Here is a 22,532-nt window from a genome sequence, read left to right as displayed (position 1 = left end):
ATATGTATACTCAATTGCTTGAAATTTATGAATGAAGCTGAAATGGCCCAGCAACAATACTTTAAGTTGCGCATTCGCAAACTCAATACACATGCATAACTATGTACTTATACGTACCAATACTTACACAGATCCACGCCGCAGACTGATAAGTCAAAACTGCTGCACACATGTTGCGCCAAGGTGCGCTACAGGTGGTTAGCAATGTATACACAAGGCAAACACACTTGCAATATGGTGTTTACTTTTCGCTGTTGTCTCTTCTGTGGCCATATGCCACACTTCTTCGATTATAGCGCATATTTCTTTTAAAGAAGCAAAAGAGGAAACGGAAACCAGCAAACTGCATTGAAAGAAAACAAAAACGAAGCATTGAAGAATTAAATTTACTAACATTCATTCATGGTGTGTTCCGCCTCTTCGAAAGCCACCCACACACACATACATACATTTGCACATGACATTATTAGCCGCTGTGGACGCCGCCAATAAGAATAAGTGAAAGGAAGGGCACAATTGGTTGCATCGCCATTTTTTGTTGTTGTTGTAGTTGTAACTTGGTATTTCTGTATGCGAGCTGATGTTATGTGAGCCTTTGTGAAATGCAGATATGAAACAGGAAATTCCGATTTCCCTTTCTTTTTTCTATACAACTGATTATATTTAAATTAATTTTGGTGTAAATATTTTTTTTAAATACTAATTAATTAAAACATAATTCAAATTTAATGTTTTAGTTAGGGTATTTTCTAGTCGGCTCCTTAGTTCTTGAGTGCTCAACAAAACGTAGTCATCGTTATTTTCACCGCATAAGATGAATGTTTATGACATTTGTCGGATTTTCTTTTTTCGTTGAATATTTCTTCATTCCATTGTGCTTATTTTATTGTGTTAACAACCAAAATTAAGACATCTCCCGCTTTGACATTTTGAATTTATCACATTTATTCTTTAACTTTTATTAAATGACAATATTGTGCATACAATACATAGAATATATATATTTATTATGTATGTTATTTGGTTTGTCCTTTTTGGCTGTGGGTTGATAATAGATTTATACACTTGTAAATATATTTAATATTGTATTTAGGTTCGATTATCTACAAATTTCTTAGACTTGTACATATAAACTCACTACAAGATGGCTTTTGTGTGGACTTTGATTTTTTTTTTTAATTGTTAATTAATGTTCTATATACAAAATATTTGACAAAATGAAGACCTGTGAAAATATTTGTACAGCCATTTAAAAATGTTTTTCCATTGTTGATTAATAGGTTTTTAGTCTATAAATCGAAATGTTAAAGCTAATCAAAGTTATGCTAAATTGAAATGTTAGTAGATATATTATTATTTAATAGACTTTAGTGGCTAGAGTTTTGCAGAATCGTTGATTTATAGTAATTCAGATTTAAAACTGCATAAACACATATAGTTAACATTCATATACACACAAACATACACACATACACATATTGTAAGCTAAACCAATTGGCATATCTCATTAACTTATTTCTCTAATTTCAAACGACTAGAACTGTGCTGAGATGTGACAATAGAAATACGTTAGCACTTTTACTATATATATTACATTTAATAATTGGCTTAAGAACTTAGTAAGTAATCTCAGTGCCAATTGCTACCAACTACTTTATAGACTACGATTTAATTAGATTTGTTCTCTAGTTTTTTGAATAATTGAATCTGCGAATCATAAAATCGTTCCAAAAATAAATTCTGCCAGCTTTGCACATCGACACGACACACGCACACTGGAGCTTTAAAAGCTCCGAACAATCGCAGTCGTGTGTTGAGCCAAAAGCACACTAATACACACACAAAACATTTACTAATACATATACGTGGATGCGGAGATGCGCTTAAACCCAATTGTTGCGCGTCGTAGGCTATAAAGCATCGTTGTGACTCTTGGATATGGTTGTTTCGATCTGATCGATGCGTCGAAACGATGGCATATATGTCGAACTCGCCTGCGTGACAATCGAATTGTTCGAGGAACTCTGCAGCGAAAGAGTGATCTATTTGAGTGAGTGAGCAGCGGATTAAAGAGTGTTGTGCTATATAGTTTACCTTCTTTTGGCGATAGGAACGTGCTCGCACTCGTGTTGTATTCCTCCGCACTGGATTCACTGTGGTGGACTTTTGGGAAAGACGCACGGAGCTGAAGGTGCTGCCGCGATGTCCGCGACGTATTTGCGGCGACGGCGTGCCGGTGGCTAAAAGTAAGAGAAGTGATCGTGGAGCATTACCGAATCGAAGATAGTCTAGTATCAACTTACGTGTGCCTGGAATAGCTGTGCTGCGCTTGGTCGCCTGCATCATGCCAAAGACAACGGCACTGAAGGAGCCATGATGCGATGTTTGTCGCTGCAGATTTGGAGTGGGAGCAAGTGGAATGCCCGCTGGCATGCGCACTGGTGAGATCAGTTGGCTGTCCGAGATGCCCTTGGGATGCACATAGAATGTCGTCATCATGCCCTTGCCCTTCACATTGATTTCACCGCGTTTCTGAAAGGGAAAACACATTAAAAATACGTTTAAATTGTGGAGATAACAGCTCAGAAAGTTAAGAGTACTACTATCTAAAAAAAGCATAATAAGTTCTCTAAGTTTAACCACATATATACATATTTATTAAACCGATAAATTGTAAATTACATTTTGAAAAATTATAAGCAGCTTTTTATTTTATATCGGTTTAAAAAAATATGTATGTGGTTAAACTTAGAAACTTGTTTTTGTTTTAGAATTTCTATCTAATATTCATTAAAAACAAATATGGTGGGGAAAATTAAACTGGCTTTATTTTAATTTAATGCTAGAATTTATTCTAAGAGTTGGAAATAAATACACTATTAATCGATGAGAGTGCTTATATGGATGTTAAAGACTTATCAAAAGAGGATTGCGAAAATGTAATTTATTAAAAAAAGAAACATGATTACAAAATTTGATGATTCTAGTAGTCGTAATCTTCAAAATTTAATTTTATGAATGATCAGACAGACAGACAGAATTTGATGATTCTACTAGTGGAAATCTTAATATGCAATTGCTTTTATGAACGGACAAACAGGCAGATTAGGTTTTTTTTTATTTGAACTTACCACACAAGTGTAGCCACGTGAGCAGAGCAACTCGGCCGTATTATCGGGCACTTGGACACGCCAGTTCTCGCCTGTAGAGTCCATGCGTGAGGCAACATTCACCGTGTTGCCCCAAATGTCGTAGACCGGTTTGCGAGCTCCAATGACGCCACTGACCAAGGGTCCACTGCATATGCCGACACGCAGTTGGAAATTGTTAAAGGCATCGCCGTTAATCTCCTCCAGCTTCTTCTTCATGGCAAAGGCAAACTCAACCAGATCACAGACGCTGTCCTCTGAGGTCTCGCCCCTAGCACGCAAATGCTCGTGATTGAGTCCAGCTGCAGCCATGTAAGTCGCGCCAACGGTTTTGATTTTTTCCACCGAAGCAAATCGTGGCTCCTCCAGCAATTCATCAAAGTCACCTAGCAGACGAAGCAGCAATAGCAACAAGAACAAATCAAACAGGGGGGAGTCTAGCGCACATCATTAGAGCATTTAATCAATCAACTTACAGATAATCTCATTTAGAATTCGTATGCACGCCTTGCCATTGTCAATGTCCTCGGAGTAAAAGTCCTGGAAGTTGGGTATGGAGGCGAACATAACGCCGCACAGATTATGCATCTTTGAATAGAGTTCATCTGTGTGCTCGTCGGACAGGTAATAGGCAGCCACATGGTCGGGCAATACGTTCTGTTCAGCAAATTCAAATCAAGCGATTAATTAATGAGCAAATCATCAAGCGAGAGGGGGTGGGATGCTTTTGGTTGTGGCTGGCTTGGAATTTACCTTAATTAATGTGTCATTAAGAGCACGATTCGATTTCATGTTGGTCAGTTCACGCTCAGCTTGCTCCTTCCAAATAAAGTCCAGGCGTGAGGTAACCTACAGGAAAATTCCGCACATGAGGCAAGGAAGGAGTCAGGCATGAATTGTCAGCTTACCTCCACGAGTCGAGCATGATAACAAACCATAATGAGAAACGTAATTAGTAGTATGATCATTTGTACACCCAACGGCATGCCGCGATCTTTTAGATTGACCAAACTGAAACTTTCCTCAAATCGAAATCTGATAAAGATTAGTGAGGTGTAGAAGGCAACCATGCCCAAGGCCATAATAGCTTTAACCAGATAGTAAAGCTTCAACGCTGTGGCCAGCGAGACGAGACAAAGCACCCAAGTGAAGACGATGTACTCCTGATGCACACATCCCTTCTCATCCTCAATGTAGGAGTGCAAAGCGCCGCCAGTGTATTGACTCAGAGCCAGCGAGCGAAGCGATTCCTCAAAGGATTCCAGCCTGCGAAGCACCACCTCACCGGAGGCATTGTGAATGCTCTCATTGTACTGCGAGAGCAAAGAGACAGCCGAGGATTGTCCACTTGCTGGCGTGGTGATGGTAAGATTCGTTTGTATTGTTTTCGACAGACTCAGTGTCAAGTCTCGTTTGCTAGTTGAGGCCGAGAAATTAGTATAGACTTCGGTGGTGCCATTGTAAGTGGTTGTGGGGCAGAGCATCAAGCCAATGGCGCTGAGCATGCACATGGAGACGATGACGCCGCAAATGAATAGCGTTCGACGTCGCCGCTGATGCACCAGCTTGGCGGAGTTGATCTTCAAACAGCTTGGCAGACCCGGGAACTCCTCGGCCATCACCAACACACAGCAAAAGGTGAGCACCAAAGTGCCCACGGCTAGGCAAATGATGACTGTGGTGCAGCGTGGTATGATAATGACCTGGCACAACACCATAAATATCCAAATGACAAATACACACAACATATTCGAGCTGCACATGAATGGAGGGCAAAAAGCAATTAGCAAGCAGTTCATTAATTAATTTGCAGGCGAAAGAGAAAGAGAAAAGAGAAAAAGAGGTGTACAGATTACGTATACGCACCGAAACATGTCCTCACGCAGCTGACAATATTTCAGCTCCTGACTTTTGTCAATAAATTTCAGTGTCCAGGCATTTAAATACTCTCGCCGTATTTCCTTATTCGAATTTATCTGTATGTTCTGTTCAATGAACTCATCAATCTGTTGATTGTTAAACACAGTTAATATGAAACGATGACAAATGGCTGAAACAACTTTTCACTTACTTCTTCGTCCAATACTGTAACGGAGACGCGATGATCCTGCTTGGGATCAACTAGTATAGAATCAGTGCGATTTAAAAGTTCCTCTGGGCTGTTGAGCTGTTTTAAGAATAATAGAGTGTAGGAGTTGTTATAAAAGTGACTTGATTTCTGTTGAATTGCAGAGGAAAGCTTTCGGCGATTAATAATATTACAATGTAATTCCGACTTACGTCTCTTAGCATAGCTTTGAGGGGAACGACAACGTGAAAAATATTTCTTAGACTAACATTTTCTGATTTATAACCTTTTTAAGTAAATAAATTAAGGGTAAATATTTAAAAACTATAAATAAATCTAAAAAAAAAATACAAAATGAAATATGAAAAATGTATAAAACAAAATATGAAATGTATATGTTTTTTGTAACACATCTTGAAGTAACTAGGTTTATATTGAAATTATAATTATTTCTGTGCAACACTTTGGAAAAGTGCCAAGTCTCATTATAATATTTGGTAGTAAGAACGCTGTTTATTAAATTTACTAAAGCAACTAAAATTTATGAGCTTTAACAAATGTAGAAAAGGACTGAAGGATTATGAAAATTAGCATATTGTTGTTGTCAAGAAATGCCTATTATTCCCCTTATTCCTTTTTGCTACTTACATTTCTAGAACTTATCTTTTACTTGTTGGTTTCTACTTACATTCCTAAAAGGTATCTCGGGTATCCAGTCCGTAGTGCTCTCGTCTTCGATGATCAAACCCTTCGCATTGATGGCCTCCGTCAGATTTTGTATGCTGGCGCCATTGCGTGGCCTCAGCTGTTGCTCCAATGGGGCCGACATCATGGCCGTGGGCGAGGAAACCGTGGACAAACCAGCTGTAGGTGCTCCAGCTCCTCCAGCAATGCCAGCACCACCAGCTCCCACAGCTCCGCCATTTCGCAGTCGACGATTCTCCAAGGCGACGCCTTCAACTACATTGGGCAACGAGTTGAGCGAGATGTTCTTCTTCTGCTGCTGCTGCAACAGCTGAGCGGGTTGCTGTGTGGCCATGGCCAAAGCGGTGGCATACTCCAGACTGCGACCATCGATGCTGCCACCGTCACCGCCACCGTTGACTCCACCCACAGCTGTGGTGCTGCCCATGCTGCAATCGTTGCCGCTGCCGCTGGCTGAGATTGATTTGGGCAGCACTCCCGTAGCGGGAACTGGAGCTGTGGCTGCGGTGGCAATACTGCTGCTCTGATGAGCGCTACTGCGAGTGCCAAAACGTCGTTTGGGTCTAAGAAAATGCATAGCATACTTATTGGGGTACACGGAAAGGGTATCACAAGTCCGACTTACCGCAAAGGTTCGGTGCGCTTGATCAAATAGGTTGTCACGTTGAGCTTATTGAGATGATTATCCCGACTGCCGCCGTTGCCCGGTTCCACTTCGTAGGCATCATTCAGACAGTTGAGTGTCGCCTCCGAGATGTGCACGCGTCTAAAGAGGAGGGAGGATAGAAGGGAAGGGATTTGTAGTTGGCCCAAAATTAAATTCAAATATTTGCCCAAAAATGTTCGGCGATTGTGCGTGAAGTTTGCCGCCCACAAAAGTTGAGCCAGCTTTATGAAAGAGTGTGTGTGTGTGTATGTGTGTGTTTCTAGCCATAATTGGGTTGCTCTACGATTTTGGTTTTCTAGTCCTTGCTGCTTTCTCTTTTCCTCTGTGCTCAAGCCACAATTACATCAAAGCATTTTGCATTAAATGGAACCTTTTACTTTTGCTGGTTTTTGTGGCTTCTGCACTGATTTGTTGCTCTTTGTTGTTATTGCTGTTTGGTTTCTTGTGTCTAAACACGCCAAGCTTGCAGAAATTACTCAGCAATTGTTGATGGCAGTAGCCTCGGCATTGAAGCAAGCCCCCGTAATTGGCCAATTAAAAATGCGGCTGCAGCTAAGATTTAAAGGCTCGCCTAGTAGTTAGTTATTTGGCAAGCAGCATTTTCGCCACACTCTGCACTATTTCTTTGGATTCTTGCCAATAAATTTGAGCCGCATGCCGGACATGGCAGCTGTGCAAGTGTGTGTGTGAGCCAGATGAAACAATTATGTGTGAATCGAATACAAGGCTGGAAATCGATAAATTTTGTATGTGCGGTAAACAGAAGCTGAGAGTTGTAGTCATCTCGGTCAAAGTAGAATTCAAGTTGTTAAGTATTCCAGGGAATAAAATCTACTTTAACAATTTCAATTCGCCAATAAAATATTTATGTGTTTGCTCAAAAGAATACTTTAACATTTTCTTTAGCAAACATTGTTTTCTGCTATTTAAAACTTTGTTAATTTAAGCAAAGAAGATTTTTAGTAGACGTGTTTCGACTTGTTTTCCAGTTGGTAATTAATCTGTGCCTTGGCCGAAGTAGAATTGAAGCTTCTCTTTGTTCCTCAATATGAAATATACTTTAATGTTTTCAATTCGCTAATAAAATATTTATAGGAGCACTTAAAAGTGTGCTTTAAAATTTTAAAAAAAGAAATATTAATTATTTTTCTTCCCTTTGAAACTATGTTAATTTAAGGCATGTGAAATTTTTATTTGCTGTATTGTTCGACTTGTTTTCTAGTTGGTAATTAACCTGTGCCTTGTTTTTGTTTATCTCTCATGCTTGTTTACGACAACATGGATAATTGCCAGGCCTTGGGATTGACAATGCTTTGTGCATAATTACTCAAACTAATTCAAATGAGAACCGGGCAACTGACACACACACACGCAAATATGTATTGTATACCAGAGAGTGAATCCAACTACTGCTTTTGTGTGTGATTGGTGGGCAAAATAGGACGTGACTGGACTTACCCGGGTATGCCGCCGGATTCCATGTGATTCGCAATGATAACATCATTAGACCAGACGTCAAAATGCCATTTCTTGTTGCCCAGAACGCCGCACATCACCGAGCCACTGTGGATGCCGATGCGCATGTTGAGGTCAACCTGCAAAACGCAATACAAACAACAACGCAAAAAATTGCAAATGCAACATTCATTCCAAAAATTATGCAAAGCACGCACTTTTAGCTGCAACAGAAACTTTCGAACACTGCTGCTGCAGTTGAGTCTGTCAGTCACTCAGTTTGTCAGTCAGACCAATTAACATTATCCAATTGCATTAAATATGCTTAAAGTGGCATAGCTCAAAAATTCCCATTGCACCAAAAATTTCATAAAAATAAAACCACAAAACAGAGAAAATAAAATCAATTATGGTTGAGCGTGGAGGCAAACTTGTCGTTCACTGTGATGAAAATTTAACACATATTTTTTGCTGCTGATGTTGGTCTCTGCTGATGCTGCTGTTGGTGCTGCTGCTGCTGCCGTTTGTCGTTGTCTTTTGGCTCTGCGGAGATTTGCATACAAATGAATTGTCAACACGTCCAGCAGCAGGCCGAACAGCAGCAACAGCAGCAGCCTATGCTGCTGCCTATACTGGGTCACATGGTGCGACAACAATGTGCAATACTCGTAAAAATAAAGCGGCTTCAAGTGCCAACAAAAAAGAAATGCAAAACAGCTGACAGCTGAAAAATTTGCGGCATTAAATTTGCACACACAAAAAAGAAAACGTAAACATAATGCGGGCAGCCGCTTAACAGATTGCTCAGCAGGTCACTAACAGTGCGCTGTTAAGTGCCAACATGTTGGCTGTTAAGCATTAACAGTTGGCTGTTACTTTTCAAGCGTCGCTTAAAAGTATGCAACACTTTTTAACAAACTGTCAGCTGGGTGCAACTTTCTATGTTGACTTTGAGACAACAATTGTTTGAGCCTTTAAAGCAGTGAAATATAATAAATTGATGACATAAAAGTACAACCATTTTGATTTGTAATTAATATATGTATACCCTGGAATAGTTTCTCGTACTATCTGTTGCTTGTGCAAACCAAAAATGTAATTTCTCGCTTTACTCACGTGCGTATGCAGGCGCACATCCTTGATAGCCTTTATCATATGGAGGCCAGTTTCAACGCTGCAGACCGCATGATCCGGCCGTGTCTTCCAGTTGTCACTTTCGAACTGCGACACACAGTAATAGCAATCGCCCAGCAGTTTCACGCGCAGACAATGATTGTCCTGTGTGTGTGTGAGAGAACAATGTGAAAACAAGTTGAAGTCGTTTTTTTTTTGTTTGCCATCGAGCCATGTTAAAGTGTAAAATACTTTAATGTGTGCACTTACCTCGGCAATGCGATCGAAACGCGCAAAAAGGTCGTTTAATATTTTCACCAACTGCTGCGCCGATGTTTTGCTGGCCAATTCAGTGAATCCCTTTTGAGAAAAAATGCCGCAAAAATTTAATAAAATATTTCATGCAAAAAAATGTGCATTTTATTTACCTTGATGTCGGCAAACAATATGCTGACATTGTCCATGGGATACACGTATAATTTGTTAAACTGCGTTTCAACAGTCGGATCCGTGCCTTTATACATTTCGCTACGTATTTGATTATTCACTATGTTGGGCAAAACTGTAAACCGGAAATGAAAAAAAGTGCAACAAAATTGCAGCAAACTCAACTGAACCAAAATGCCAATATAAATTCACAAGTGAACTCTTGAGACGTTTGTTCTCTATCTGCTTTATACTCTCGACTGTCTGCTGTTGTTAAGCAACGCGAAACAACTAAAACCACGGCACCAATGTGCAACTTGGCAGCAGCGTTTTAGTTACCTGCCTCTTGCAGACTCCGCTGATTTGTCTACCTGGCCCACAGCCAAAGATACTTAGCTGGAAATTGCGCTTCCAGACAAATACAGTCAGCTATGCAGTTACCTACGGCTGCTCATTTAAAGATAAACTACGGAACTTCCTTTGTAGAAATACTGAACAGTAATATGCTTGGATAGAGATGCAAATTGAAGAGCTCGCACTTAGAGTTTAGAATGTTCGCAATGGGTTTCAATTCAGACATAGAACTTTACTGACTCTACTCTTTTACACATCATAATATATGTTGGTGTTTAATATTAATAATAAAATTGGAACGCTTCCTGGAAAACATATTTTTATAAACTCAATTTAGGTTGTTAAAAATATCTTTTAAAAATGTCATACGCTTTCGCACAATATAAAATAAGTCGAGAGTGAGATTCCCGCTACCCTTATTGAATAAATACGAAATTAATATACAGCAAAAATACTAAAATATATGAAATGCTGTATTTAGTATATTGATAGTACGAAATTCAAACTATACCATAGAGTATAAAAGTATTTCTTATATAATTTCTACAATTTGTATCTGATCGCAACCAAGTTTTCAGGAATTATAAAAAACTGTAGTTACATACATTTCCTGCAGGCTGTTATAATACCATTATACCCTATGGGTATCGGGTATAAGGATGTTATTGATTATTATTTATAATGCATTAATACGCTTTCTGGTAAAGAGATCTTCTTAAACACCATTTACTTCGTTGAAAGTTTCTGTTAATTTAGAAAAATATCTAAGCATAGCATCTACAAATTTGCATATCCTAACTAGATTTTATGTAGAACTAAATTTTATGTACGAAAAAGATATTTATTCTGGGAATTTTGGGCTTTTCCAGAAAATCCAATCTAATAATTTGTAATTTAATGTATGAATGAAATTTGAATGTACTCCTATTAATTTAATACCACTCCATTTATAGTTTATTATGTCAAATTAAAATAAATTAATTTAAAATAATACTAATACTGTATGGCCATACAAAACGTATTTAATCGAGAATTATATGAAACCTTTTCGTTCAATAGAATAAACTTTTAACATACTCGTAGTTAGAAGTAATTTACTATTTATGATTCCCCATCCCTTTTGAAATAATCTTAAATTCCACTCACTTGAATCGAGTAGCTTTTGGGTGCGTTGCAATTCCTTTTCGGACTCTTTCTTGTGCTCCATGGCCTTGTGGGTCTCAATGAAGGCCAACCGCTGACCACGATCAGTCAGATATTTGGTATACATGCCAGCCACATTGATGGCCGTGTACAACACGAAATTGGCAATGATTTGGAACAAAACACAATTGGGATCCATGGGAGTCTAAGGGAAAGCAATAAAGTAACGCAGATTTAATATAAAACACGGATATCCAAAAATATGTATAGGCAATATTACCTGCTTGTCCTGCAGTTTGTTGATGGTAATTACGGCCAGGTGGCAGCTGGCAGTGATTGTGCCACCGAAAACGCACCATTTGAGAGGCAGCGGCAGCATGGCGTAGGGCACAAAGATGACAAACAAAATGTACCAAACCAGGTACTCACGATTTTCGAAGCCAACGCCTTCGCTGATGAATCCTGAGCAATGTTCGAATGAAGCGAGTGGAAATGGAGAAGCAATAAAACATTTATGACATTGCCCAAAAGGATTAGCAAATTTAATGGCCAGCGCATGTGACGCATGATTTATGCCTTGCACACACACACACACACGTAGAGAGACCCAGATTCCAATTCAGATCCAGACTCACCCACTCACCTTGTATATTGAAGAGCACCCAAGTGCAGACGGCCGCCCAGTGTAAATAATTGTTGGCAAAGCAACGCCAATAGCCCAAAAAGCAAATGGCCAAATTGGCAATGCCACAGCAAACGGACCAAGTTATTGCCGTCGCTGTGCTCGCCGCATCCGCCGAGCTAGTTGCATCCTGGCAAGGAACAAGAGTCTCTCAGGGTTATTTGGAGTTGAGGGAGAAAAAAAAAGTCCACTTACTGTCGCTAGACGATTCTCCCTGGGCTGCAGCATCCATATCAGGGCCATCACAATCTTTAGCACAAAGTCCACAACATTCACAATGATCAGCGATTTCTGACGCTGTCGATGCGTGTAGGTTAGATAGCTTCTCTCTAGCGAGCTCTGCTTGAAGGAGTTGGTCAGCGAGGGACAGAGAATGCCTTTGACCACGTTGCCACTCTTAAATGCCGAATATGTTTCATTGGTCAATGGTCGCTGCGGTCCTGCAATACTTGCTATGGATTGACCCGATTCCAGTTCATAGTCTATTAAATTCAAGATTGATTAAGGATTATCTAGAAATTACCGATGTCCGAAGGACTATGAAACAAAAATGTGCTAGTAACTTTAAGTACAAATATTTTAAATTACGCCCTATTACAAATAACAGTTTAACACTATGTTTAAACTTATGCTGCATTTCAGTAAGATATTCGAAATTTAATTCCTAGTTACAAAACATTTTAAAGGAATATAAAGAATTTTCTTATTCCACAATATTTTCTATATATGTATGTATATGTATATTATCTGAGTTTAATAGCTCGCGAGATTTTATTGTAGCTATTTTCCTGCCTATTCAATTCAATTCTACTGAGAAATTGAATAATGCATAAATATAGATACGATTTATTTAAAATATAAATAAATCTATAAGATACATAATTGCTAAAGAATATTTTTTAAAAATATCTACTAATACCAATCTAATTATCCAAAATTGTTAACCTATACTAAGGAATCAATTAAATAAGATGTGGAAACTACTTCAATGACCACAATTAGAGAGTTCTAAGCTATAAAAACTGCAAAATATTTGCAAAACAAAAACAAAATTTAAATACCTAAAACATTTTTATTGCTCTCTACGCACTCTTTAGTTTCTTGGTTGACTGTCACTTCTAATTTAGCTTTCCTATATCCTTCCCTCAGCTTGTGTTTGCTCATCTGCTACGTTGCCACAGCTCAATAGCTGCTTCTCTCGCTTAATTTGAGGCTTGGCCTGACTGTCTCAATTCCAATCAATTTAAACCCTATACAAAGGTCAAGCTTTGGCCGGTTGTTTGGCTTACCAAAATTGCTGTTGCCAAATATGCTGCAGCTTTCGGTGCGTCGCTTTGGTCCATAGCCGGCTTTGGCCTCCACAATGCGCACGGATTGCACGCGTCTCGGCGTCTGTTTGGCCAAGCCACCAGAGCCACCTCCATTGCCGTTGCCATTACCATGGCCATGGCCATTGCCACGGTCGATGCCGATGCCAGCGTTGAGCATGGCCTGCTGTTTCTTGCGCAAATTGGACAAAATTGATGCTGTGGAGGCACGCAGCGAATGCGGCAGATCGCCGCTGTCATCCATCTGGGCGCCGTCGCCTGGAAGTCGTGGTATTTTCGACATGTCCGGCGCAATGGTTAAAGCCAGCATTGGAGTCGCTGTCGCTGTAGCTGTCGCAGCTGTTGTTGCTGGTATCGATGTCGCTGTCGAAGTCGGTGTTGTGGTTGCGGCTCCTGCCTGCTGTTTTTATTGTTTAGTTACGCTTTTAATTAGCCCTAAGTGCACACAACTTACCTCGGCGGCAGACGTCGCTTTAGTTGGACTTGTTGTGGCCGTAATCTGCTGCTCATCGCTTGTGGTCTGCGCAGCGGGATTGCTCAGTCCGGGGCCATTGGCCGCATAGTCCACGTCATCCTCACCATCGCTATCAACGTCGTCGTCGCAGTCGTCGACGTCGTCGTCGCTCTCCAGCCTTAGGTCGTCGATTTGTGCCAAGGTAACGGCACCCTTGTCGACGGCACGCCGCAGCACCACGCCTTGCTCCTCCTCCTCCTCTTCCTTTTGGTCCTTCTCCGACTCCTTCTGCTGCTTCTCCGGACTGCGCTGTGTGAGCTCAGGCGGCGCGGAATGTGTCGCTTTGTTTGCTTGACAACGTCGCTGCTGTAACGTCGAGCTGGGCGTCGCGCTCAACTGCCGCAGATGCACCTCATCGGATACCAGCTTGTCGTCGTCGTCATCCATGTTGCGCTCCTGTTCCTGCTCCTGTTCCTCCTCCTCGTTTCTGCAAAGACATACAACTCAAGCCTTAGCATTCAATTTACGCTTTGAAGTTCGCCAACGATTTAATGTCGTCAGGTCTGATTGCTAGACCTTTTCATTCTAATGATTACAAACATTCCCCTGCTCTCGACGTCGCTCAACTCACAATCAACTTTTGAGTCGGGCATACAAAATGTAAATGGTTTCTAAGCGCCGACATTTTCGGCGAGGCGTGAAGCCATTTGCCAAGTTAAGATGCTTGGCAAGTTAGCGCATAAGCTAGGCAGAGAGATCTGTCTAGAATACGATAATGATTAATAACGTTGCCAACCTGAGCCTCTTTCCCCTGCATTCCAATTGGTTACATTTTATGTAATGAAATCTAATATTTAATTTGCTCTAATTTTTATTTGCTTGCTATTTTTAACTTTTTTAATACAATGTTGTAATAAAATCGAATATTAAATTAGTTCCAATTTCAATTTATTTTTGCATGGCTTTTTAAACGGTTTTTAGCGCTTTACTATTTAACATTGCATTCAATGACTGTAATATAGAGAATTAAGTAATCAAATGTAATATAGAGTCAAAGTAATTTATAGCGCAAATTAGTTTTAATTTAAATTTTAATAAATTTTTAATATTGCCTGATATTATTCATAGCTCAATGTTTTCTTCTTAAACGTATACTTGATATTTTTGCAGTTAACAGTGATCAACTATTTAACATAGAACATAAATGTTATCCGCCTGCAATAATGATTATTGATTAAACAATCTAATGAAATCCAATATTAAATATCTTCTTTTATTTATTTTAAGTTTAGTGTTATTTTTCAAACGTATACTTGATATTCTAGCATACAACAGAGATTAACTAGTTAACATAACACATCAATGTTATTTTTAGCACTTAACAGACAAATGTTAATGAGAGCATTTACCTGCTCGATTGTTTAAAATTCAATTTGATTAATCAAATGCAAAGCTTGTTTTGTTTTACTTTTTTGTTGTTGTTGTTGTGTCGACAGCGTAATCAATCGAATTACTTTCTTTCAAAGGCATTAAGGGATAATGTGGCATGCAACGTGAACTGTGTAGAGCATTAAAACTTTAACATGGGCCTCTGTGTATGGTGTATGGGTCGTCTACGAATTCCCAGCTACAGATTGAATAATTTTCAGTGTGTGTTTTGTGTGCTTATGATGAAGAGCGCAGACGGGCACGCGCCAGACAAGCAGTCAAGGCAGCCAGTCAAGTCAGGCAGCCAGCCTAGGCGTTGTCGTGTAAGTTACCTACATCAAATGCTCGTTTGTGTGTAGTATATATGTTAAGTAAGTCTGTGTATATATATGTATATTTAGACCCATATTGCATATAGCATACAATAATAATGCCAGCTACTCGTACTCTCAGCCGTATTCAAGGCAAATTCACGATGGCGCAGCGGAAAACACAAAACACAAAATGGCGACGGGGGACAGTCAACAACTAGAAAATGGCGCGTTGATGTCGTTGTCATTATTCAAATTAGCATTTAGACACACACCGTTGCACACATTCGCACACGCACACGCACACACACATTCGCAATCTCACGCACTCAAATGCAAAAACACATCACGTCGCCCGCTCATTCATATGCGTCATGTATAGAAATCGTAGCATACTTTTCGGCTGAGCCCCAAAAATTGCTGTCAAGAAAATGTTGTGTCCAAACATTAAGAAAATGCCAATAAATCGCAGCAGCCAAGCGAAATGTTTGCACACACACAAACACACAGAGATAGATACACACACATATGTATGTGTATAAATAAGTAAATATTGTGTATGCTAGCAAATTAAATTTAAGATACTTTAGCGTCTAATTCAATAAAGTGTCAAATGCTTATAGTATTGTGCTGGCTTCGCAAATTTGCCCCATCAACATTAATACTAAACATTTTATTTGTTATGCTCATTTATGCTTTGGCCAACTGACTCAGTGACTGTTTTGTTTCCCTCGCTTGCTTTTCATTTGTCTAATTTAGTTTAACTGCCGCTGAGGATGAACTTTTGCAACCGACACGAAAAGTTCTCTTGTTTTTTCCTGGTTTTTGCGGTTTGCTTTGGTTGTTTTTTTGTTTTTATACCCGATACCTATAGGGTAAAAGGGTATAATATCTTTGTGCCGGCAGGAAATGAATATAACAGGTAGAGGGACTCCGACTCTATCAGACGAGGCGATATAGCCATGTCCGTCTGTCTGTATGATCTCAGAGACTATAGAGCTCTAAATCTGAATTTATTGGCCACCCCCACTTCAGCTCACGCGAATCGATCAAATCGAATCGTAGTTTGATAATTTGGAAGCTAGAGCTGTGAATTTTGGTACAGACAATAAAAACAAATTACTGAATTTTATAGCGATCAGATAAAAAGGAAACTTATTTAAGAAATTCTTTTGTATTCTTTTACTACGGTTCTTAGTTGCTTTGACTGGCAATCCGATATATTTTGCACTCTATGGTATATTTTTAATTCTGTACCATATCAATATACTAATTATAGTCTTTGGTATATTTAAGTATTAGTAGTAGTAGGGTCTTAGTAGTTTTTGGCTGACATTCTGGTATATTATGCACTCTATGGTATTTTTTATGCATATATCAATATTCTAAATATAGTCTTTGGCATATTTCCAGTATTTTTGCGGTATATTAATTACTACTGTTTCGCTTTTATTCAAAATTTGTAGCGGGTATCTCACAGTTGAGCAAACTCGACTGTAGTTTGCTTCCTTGTTTTTCTTTTTTTGTTGTAAGTGCAACCAGCTGCTGGTTAAACTGTGTATGTAAAAAGTTGGTAATACAACGAGTTTATCAAACTGCTGTTGAATGTTATCGCTTTACTGACTGCACGTAGTATGAAAATAGACAAAAATAATAGTATAGTAATTTGTGTTTAGTATCTGTTCTATTTTCGGTCTTGTTTACGCACAGAGTTGACGTTTTATTAGTATTTGTATTTCGGAGTCAACTGCACTTCCCGGGCCATTAAATAGCTGTTCTCTGTTCTCTGTTTTTCTCCGTTATCTGTTATCAGTTTAGGGAATAACAACAACAACAAGAAAGCCAACAAAATTGTGGTTTGATTAATGCCGCGTTTGTCGGTGAGATTGATAAACCGCGAGAGCAGACCATGAAATGCGTGCTGTCAATTGCGTGATTCGCACACATTAATAAACTGGGGGAAAAATGCGATGCCATAATTTGTGCATTGCATATTTTAAGGCGCTGAAACATTATGTTAAACAGCTGCGCAAAGTTACTTTGAGTTTCACATCATAATGAGTATTATTTTCAACAGCTGTTTGCTCTTCAGCTTGGTTATTTTCCACCAGCCAGAGAGGCTCTTAGCACCTGCATAGGAAATCCAATTCATCAACAATTGAATCGATTACAGTTTCTGGTTAAAATCCAAATATTACACACGCACCTGTTTGATTAAATCTTCGTTTGTTTGTGATATCACACATGCGAATTGTAGTTGAGGTCTATTATTATATTTCTTTCAATCATTACATATGATTAACACATTTCACTTGAGACTTGAGTTTGGTTATCGTTTTACGATTTTGCATTTAGAAGCAACTTCAACTTGATGTTACTATTTGAAAGTTGCATTAGTTTCGCACACTAAACCGGTTGTTGGTGTTGTGTTTTTTGTGGGCTCTTGATTTCGTTTTCGATTTCGGTTTCGGTTTCGGGTGAGTAATCCAAAAGATAAACAAAGAACACACAAGCGTCGAACCGTGCCGAACTCCAACTCGAATAATGAAGAGGACTGAGAAGGGAAAGCGGGGAGCGGGGAGCGATGGCAAGAGCGAGCGAGGGCGAGATAAAACGCCTAATATAATTATCACTTATATAAATACGTTGATAATGGCGCAACAATATTCAAATACAAAATACAAAATCGATAATCAAAGTCAGCATATTGAATCCGTATTGACCATGATAATATTGAGCCATATTAATCATATTTTCTGAACACTCTCGAACGTATTTTTTGCACTTGTTTATTTAGAACTGCACCGTCACGCAATTAAATATAATAGTTTTAAGTGTAATTTCTTTAAATTAGCTTTTATTTTACATGTGCAAATTGTGTACTTTTTAATGTTTCATTTATTTTGCAACTGCCGCCAGCGGTGTGTTTAGTTATAGCTTTTTTTTTATTTCTTTATATTTTTGTCGGTGTCGGTTTCGGTTTCCGTTTAGTTTCGCGTCTTTCGCATCGAACTGACGTTGGGCAACTGAGCGACAAGTGAGCGACCGACCATAGACTGTCTATAATACTCAATGGGAAATATCGAATGGGGAATATGAATTATGGCACTCTCACGGAGCGACAAAATCAGTTGTGTCGCTGATATGTATGTGGTAATTGAAACTGAGATGATGACGAAGATAAAGAGAACAAATGATAATCAAAAATCGATTGTTATCGGCACGCATCAAACAGGAGCGGTTTAACAATGCCATAATGACAAAGTTGGATTAGGCTGCGATGAATCAGCAGATCAGCTAATTTTAGATTAATTACACTATACTTGTTCCAGCAAGTATGCTGTATAAATTATTGTGAAATTCAAATGAAATTTAAATTGCAAATGGGCAAAAAGTTTTTAAGACTAAACTGTCGATCATATCGTGAAATGTTAGATGCTTATTTGGAAAAAAAGTAAATAAAATAATAAATATGATTTTACAACTAAATTTTGTGATTTGATTAAAGAGATACCTGCTATCCGTTCACATTAAATGCAAAGCAAGCAGTATTATTATTTGAAAACATACCAAATCAATATTCCAAAAAAATATACTGTAATATACCAAAATAGGTAATTGGTATATTGAATATATTAATATTTATAAACAATACTGTAGTATACCAAAAAGTATATTTGGTATATTAATATTACAAAGTAAATGAAATGCTGTAATTTCAAATTATTTGTTTTATTTTAAAAGTAATTATATTTTTAAATTTCTTGAGTATGTATTATGAATATTTTTTGCTATATACATATATATATTTGATATTTATATTACACCAGTGAGTGCTGGTAATGAAGTACTGCAATTTTATATTATTTCTTTAATTTAAAAGTAATCATATTTTATTATATTTCGATTAAGTGATATGATTATTATTCAGGTTTCTAAGAAATTTTTTTTAATCTTTTAAAAAGTATATTGAATAATTCTGGAGTAGATTGGAATTAACTTAACTCTTTTAAAACTAATGACAAGCAATATCTGCAAAGATATAGTCTCTGATTGAATATTAAGATTTAGCTAATTTTGTTTGTAATTGTATTTATTTATTTATCCTATTTATTAATATTTATATTACTCTTGAAAAATGTGGAATATTTGATTTATTATAATTTCAAAAAATAATATTAATACAAAATGCAGCAAGACATAAATCTAAAAGAACTTATAAAGACCTTGCACAATAATATTTATTTAGCTACAAAATCACAAGTCAAATATTCCAAGAAATGTCTAGCATATCAAACATTTTATATAGTTTAAGTAAAAGAACTTATAAAGACCTTGCACAATAATATTTATGTAGCTACTAAAACCACAAGTCAAATATTCCACGAATATATTAAACATTTTTTATAGTTTAAGTCGATGAGCAATCTCAGTTCTTATCAACAATACCCGCAAGACAGTTAATTACATCTACAATACAATCTCTCTTCCTTAATGTAACCAACTATTTATAGAGCAGAATGGCAAAGCGTTTCCTTTCTAGCATATGTAGTATACTCGTATATTTCTTTAGAATCACTATCAGCATCCGCATCAGGCTGCGCCCTCTCTATAACATCATAAACATTCACCTGTCACGAGGGACAAACAAGTGGCCACAGGAAGCGACCACTGACAAGGACAATCAGGCAAGGACTAAAGGCGGACAAGCTATGGAAGGAGATGGGGAAATGGGGGAAGGGAAGTGAAAGTCAAGTAAGTAAGATATTTAAAATAGGAAATGGGATGGTTTGTCGATAAATATGCTTGATAAGAGCCTGTACTTTAGAGTGAGTGTATTGCTGTTGTTGTTGTGATTGTTGCTTGTGTTGTTGTTGTACTTGTTGTAGTTGTTGTTGTTATTGTTATTGGCTGTCAAATGCGTTGGCCGAGCGTTTTGTTTGGGGTTTGGTCGCCTTTTTGCCAGGGTGCAGTTTTGTTTTTTGCGCAGCATATTCTTGTTTCTTTTGAAATTTCCTGTCAGCTGTTGTGTGTGTGAGTGTGTGTAGTGGGGGGTGTGTGTGTGTGTGAGTGTGTGATATGATATGAAATGTCAAAGGCATGTCTGCAACGTTCGCTTTATTTATGTAGGCAGGCAGGTGCTGCTGGGTTCAGTTGCAAAGTCGTCAAGGATGAGACGGAGTCAGCCCTTTTTATGAGCTTTTGTTGGCTTGTTGAATTTATGGCCATAAGAAACTTGTTAAAGCGTATTATTGGGTGTGTAACAAGTGCGTGTGTGTGTGAGTGAGACTTTGTGTGTGTGTGTTTGTTTTTTGTGCTGCGGCTTACGAACTCTTGAGCAAGAAGATGGCGAGACAAAAGGGCGAAAACGAGGGCGAGGGCAAAGGAGAGCTGCCTTAGCTACTTGGTAAGTAGATTAAAGTCATATTTACACGTCGCTCTCTCATCTCCCATGTGTGTATGTGTGTGTGTGTATGTGTTTTGTAGTTGTGTTTGAGTTTGTGCTGTGCGTTAAGTGGCAGCAATTAACACTTGACATATTTATGCTTGGCCCCGAGGCGCAACGTGCTATCCACAATGCTGCATTATGCCCTAACAACAAACAAAACTCGGCGAGTGCAAGACAGAGAGAGAGAGAGAGAGAGAGAAAGAGAGAGGGCGAGTAAGAGAGAGAGAGAGAGTGGAAGAGAGTGAGACAGAGCACAGCAGGAGCCATAAGAACAACAATTAAGACAAGGCCAACCCATCGATATGGCAACAACAAGAATGTCTGGCAAGCTGCTTATTTTATTTATTAAGCGTTTAAGCCTGCGGTGGGCGTGGTGGCATTTTGAGGAATGTGTTGACAACACAGTTAGACAACACCATAGAGGGGTTATCAAGGTGTTGGGAGACAGCAGAGACGTCGCCTCTTAGGTTGAATGTGTGAAGCAAATATTTAAAGATAATTAGCCCAAGATGCCAAGAGAGAGACACAGACACACAGGCTCAGGCTCAGTCTCAGGCCTGACAGAGATGAATACAGAATCATTAGATGACAAGGGCAGCTTGAGAGCAGCATATGGGAGGGCAAAAATAAAACAATAGGCGCTTTCCTTTCATGCTTCTTGCCATAAAAAGCTTTCAAGAAACGTTTCAACGTCACATTGCTTGTCTCAATATTCAGCTTGTTAATTTGTAACTTGAGCGCACTCTTAGGTAAAGTACTTGGCCACGAATGTTTTAATGAGATTTCAATAAATTTAAGCACATTGCATGACTTTATTTTACATTTCAAGTAAACACATTTCAAATAAATAAACCAAGTTATTTGTGATTAGTTAAAATGAATTCAATTTTAAGTCAGTTTAAAGTGCACTAATATAAATTCTTAAAAGCATGCTATTCGCTTAGTCAGAAATTGAGCTTAAAGTAGTCTAATATAAATTCTATTTTGAGTGCCAAGGAATGCGCGACAAATTTCGTTAGATTGGAAACCCAGCTATTTCACAATAAATAGATAAAGCATCGCTTCTGAAGAAAGGTAATATGAACTTGATTTTGCGCTTTAAACAAGAAAATGATTTTCTTAGAAATGGAAACCAATTTAATAGGAAAACTGATAAACGTATTATTTGCATACATTTCGAACAGACTTTTGTAAAAGTAAAATTTTTTTAACAATAGTTCACCACTGCTTCTGAAGTAGTATATTAATATACTAAATAGTGCTTTAACTATATATTTTTTTTTATTATTTTGTGATATACTAATTTGGTATATTTTAATGATAATACCGCATTTGAGGGTAGAACATTCTCGACTGCAGTTTTCTTACTTGTTGTTTTAGGTTTTGAATTTTTTTGTTGTATTCATTTGCTTAGGACAGTTCATAATGTTGTGCTGAAATCTTTAAAATAAATGTTACATGTATGAAATATATTGCATAAAGACGTGAAATATTCGACGAAATATGTATACCTTTTGGTATATTCTAGTAATTTTGGCGTATTAATTTGATATATTTTAAAAATAGTTCATCAATGTTTCTGAGTCTGACAGTACAGTAATCTCGTCTGTAGTTTTCTCACTTTGTTTTTATAAGTTTTGCATTTTTAATTTGTAGTCAAATGCATTTCCTAAGTATGTAACATACATTTCAAAATGTTGTCCTGAAATATAGCCACAGTTACACATCATTAGGTTAGGTTAGGTAGGACCGGCTGCCCCTGTACGGGGCAAAGCATAGACCAGTGGAGGTCCGTAGCTG

The 22,532-nt window shown here is 38.1% G+C and overlaps 1 protein-coding gene across 2 annotated transcripts in view; it reads right to left on the bottom strand.

The window, feature by feature from the left end:
* Positions 1-1,138: 1,138 nt before the first annotated feature.
* Positions 1,139-22,532, bottom strand: part of LOC133840435 (adenylyl cyclase 78C) — a 49,461-nt gene continuing 28,067 nt past the window's right edge. Inside the window, exons 3-23 of one of the 2 annotated variants that reach the window (XM_062272253.1) lie at positions 13,545-14,031; positions 13,052-13,490; positions 11,958-12,244; positions 11,724-11,892; positions 11,361-11,542; positions 11,084-11,285; positions 9,586-9,719; positions 9,428-9,517; positions 9,161-9,322; positions 8,048-8,184; positions 6,548-6,688; positions 5,906-6,485; positions 5,221-5,316; positions 5,016-5,155; positions 4,058-4,904; positions 3,903-3,998; positions 3,626-3,806; positions 3,132-3,535; positions 2,304-2,532; positions 2,095-2,240; positions 1,139-2,042 (exon numbers count right to left, since the gene is read on the bottom strand). In XM_062272253.1, coding sequence (XP_062128237.1) covers positions 1,911-2,042; positions 2,095-2,240; positions 2,304-2,532; positions 3,132-3,535; positions 3,626-3,806; positions 3,903-3,998; positions 4,058-4,904; positions 5,016-5,155; positions 5,221-5,316; positions 5,906-6,485; positions 6,548-6,688; positions 8,048-8,184; positions 9,161-9,322; positions 9,428-9,517; positions 9,586-9,719; positions 11,084-11,285; positions 11,361-11,542; positions 11,724-11,892; positions 11,958-12,244; positions 13,052-13,490; positions 13,545-14,031 — 5,281 coding nt within the window. In that variant the 3' untranslated portion in view covers positions 1,139-1,910. The remainder of the gene's footprint in view (positions 2,043-2,094; positions 2,241-2,303; positions 2,533-3,131; positions 3,536-3,625; positions 3,807-3,902; positions 3,999-4,057; positions 4,905-5,015; positions 5,156-5,220; positions 5,317-5,905; positions 6,486-6,547; positions 6,689-8,047; positions 8,185-9,160; positions 9,323-9,427; positions 9,518-9,585; positions 9,720-11,083; positions 11,286-11,360; positions 11,543-11,723; positions 11,893-11,957; positions 12,245-13,051; positions 13,491-13,544; positions 14,032-22,532) is intronic. The other variant, XM_062272254.1, reaches the window with a different exon arrangement.

Source organism: Drosophila sulfurigaster, chromosome 3 (assembly GCF_023558435.1).
Source record: "Drosophila sulfurigaster albostrigata strain 15112-1811.04 chromosome 3, ASM2355843v2, whole genome shotgun sequence".
Taxonomy (NCBI): Eukaryota; Metazoa; Arthropoda; class Insecta; order Diptera; family Drosophilidae; genus Drosophila; species Drosophila sulfurigaster.
The sequence above is the reverse complement of the archived record's forward strand: the minus strand, read 5'-3'. Positions and strand labels throughout refer to the sequence as shown.